Here is a 2941-nt window from a genome sequence, read left to right on the forward strand (position 1 = left end):
CCACGCTCATGTACATCCGCGAGAAGACGGCTGCCACCAACGCAGAGATGACCACAAACAGCGCCAATGGGCAGCCTCGCCAACCCACGGCAAGGTTTTCGCGCAAGATGAAGGAGCTGCTCTCCGGCAAAAAAGCTGAACGGGAGCAGGGCGCGACCGATCTGCCGGCGAAGAAGAGCCCGTTTTACCGACAGTTTGTCGAGGCAAGAGCATTCGTGAACACTGGCCTTCCTAGGTAGACCGGCCTCGCTTTTGGTGGAGCTAGCGCGAGCAGCAGATTTGACAAGCTCACCCTAAACGGTGCGCACGATGACAGTATTGTAAATTAACAACGAGAGAAGCTGTCCTTGCTAAGTTTGGTGTTCTCTTTTGATAGCTGGCTGGTGCTCTAGAAATTGTAGAGCTACCGGCAATTTGTTGTACATATACCAGCAATTTGTGGTACATGTACAGTACAAACACTACCACCATTCATTCACTTCAAGTTTTTAATCGGCGAACACGACCTATCTCAAATCGCAATAATCGAAAAACAGCATAAGATATACTGTATCATACAAATTAACGCTTGGTGTCCGATGACAGAGTTCATACAGGATAACAGGATCTTGATGCGTCACTTTGACGATTACCCCATCTTTGCACTTCGAAAACTGAAGACTACAATTTCTAGCTGACTATTGACTGGGTGCTCAGAAAATGGCGATCATGGGCCCCTCAAGCAACTTCAGTTCTCTTCATTCGATAGTGAATGAAGATAGCAATGCATTTTTCAGGAATGATGGTACTGCTCAGCTGGAAGCGGCACGGAGCTTCTCACTTTGCAACTTGCATCGCAGATCAACAGCACCCCAAGACTCCAGCTATAATACCGCGATGAATGCACACACTCGCTTCGCACTCCCTTTGAACACCCACGGCAGTCTCAAGCTCCTACATGACAAGACCCAAGCGAACGTTGACAACAGGACTGACAAGGCGATCAACCAGACTGCCGCAGCCACCACCACCACGAATCAGCAGCGTCACAACTCGAAGTTTTCGCAAAAGATGAGGATGCTGCTTCCCGGCAAAAAGACCAATGCCGGGTCGGCATCGGAGGACAGTAAGGCCACGGTGAGCGTGCGGAAGCGCGCAACAACGGCCCATCTCATCAGTTCGCACGCATTCGTGCAGCTAGGTCGGCCCTAGAGGTTGAATTTTCGGCGATTACCGCGGTGATCTACAATTTTCAATGATTTATAAACTTAGTAGCGTTGAATTTGTATATTCGGATAGCACTCACAGGAAAGTGCTAGTAGTACCAGTAGGAGGAATACGCGTTGGCTACAGTGCAAACCACACCAAGCGCGCCAGCGGCTCGATGCCGCACAGTACTACACGAAAATTTAAGGAAATGCAACTGGGTATAACCTAGCGTGGGTAGCACTGCCAGCACTCAATCCACCTTGCGTATAAATTACTATTCATGCTACGGATATCCCGAACGTTTATTACCATAGCAGCAGCGATTGTAAGACTTGCTGAATGCTTTGGACTGCGAGCTTTGATGCGTATACGAATATTGACGTCTTGCATTTGTGCTTTACGTTTCGTACCAATTTTGCCACTGGAAGTTTTGTGGCGAAATACGCGCTTCGTTGTCCCCCTCCCCCACAAAGTAAAGTGACACTCGCTGACAAACAAACAAACAAAAGGCTGACCTTAGGGCGTGTTGCGATACTAACCATAGGATTTACCGAATATCGTACATGTATTTGACTTCCTTTTCCTTCCCCCGTGCTCAATTCTAGCGGTGACCCGCAATCATCGCTGCCTTTGAGATGACAAATTGCCGCCAGAACACGTTTTTGCTCTCCTTCGTGACGAGATCAGTAGGCAGTCGTTGGCTCTCTTCCTTGGCGGCAAAGACTTCATGTATCGTGCGCACGAGTTTCGCCTCGAAGGAATCGCGAGAGCTCATTGTACCACCGACGGTGGCCTTCATCGTTCTCTTGGGCTCTGCTGCCTTGTCGCGTACATAGAGAAGAGTGCTCAGTGGAGGAGTGCTGCGAGATGCCATGGCGCAGGGATCTGACTGGTGCTTGGTCTGACGACGGTGCTGCAAATTTGCAAGTGAATGTGATGCCGCAGATGTGATCCTGCCGTACTATCGCCCCGTTACAGCACTTTTGCAACGCTGCTGCATCGTTAAAGAGCGGCGATCCAACGATAAAAAAGACCACATGCTGGATGCTTTTGGCGGGCATTTCCCTACATGTACGAATTGTATACCCAAGCATTAAGCTTTGGAAGCTTTGACCATGTATTATTTTTTGTGAGTGAAATCGAAGATTTGCATTATTTTTATAAAGTATAGCAATTCATATTATAGCGTCCAATTGCGTGGAGCTTCGAGAATTCTAGCCGATCGAGCATCTGCTGCGCCTCCTGGATATCGAGAATCCCACCAGAGGCTTCTGACGATGTCAAAAAGAGCGACTCTGCTTCAGCAATCGTGCTCACGTGGCGCATTTAATAGTCTACTACATGATCTCTTTATTTATTCTTTATAACTGGCACTGCTATTCTTGCAGCAAAACCGTTTCTTCTTCATTATCCTGTGTCCATGTCGACACACACCTGCAAATTCGGTGCTTGTGTAGGATGGAAATACGAGAAAAGCAGCGACAGCATATTCGCAAAGATCAGTCCGACAATCTGGACGATGCTACTCTAGAACCGACTGCCATATCTCGAAGACAGGCCGAACTGGTGGAGGCAAATGAGCGACTGCAGCGCACAGCTCAGGTATCGAGCATATTACAAACATAAAATTACTTTATAGAGTCGTTGAACTTGCACATTTTTGTACCCCTGACAGAATTTCTCGTTGGAATGGAAATCGTTTCTCCAATACGCGATGAAGATTAAGCAGGAATCGACTACATGTAGTTCAAGT

At 47.9% G+C, this 2941-nt stretch overlaps 1 protein-coding gene across 1 annotated transcript; it reads left to right on the plus strand.

Annotated features, from left to right (window-relative positions):
* Positions 1 to 8: 8 nt before the first annotated feature.
* PITG_22347 (uncharacterized protein) lies at positions 9 to 1191 on the plus strand (the record flags this gene model as incomplete). Its single annotated transcript, XM_002909821.1, has 2 exons — positions 9 to 235; positions 840 to 1191. The coding sequence occupies 2 exons, from the start codon at positions 9 to 11 to the stop codon at positions 1189 to 1191; spliced, it is 579 nt and encodes a 192-aa protein (XP_002909867.1).
* Between the last annotated feature and the right edge of the window lie 1750 nt (positions 1192 to 2941).

Source organism: Phytophthora infestans, genomic scaffold (genome assembly GCF_000142945.1).
Source record: "Phytophthora infestans T30-4 supercont1.2483 genomic scaffold, whole genome shotgun sequence".
Taxonomy (NCBI): Eukaryota; Oomycota; class Peronosporomycetes; order Peronosporales; family Peronosporaceae; genus Phytophthora; species Phytophthora infestans.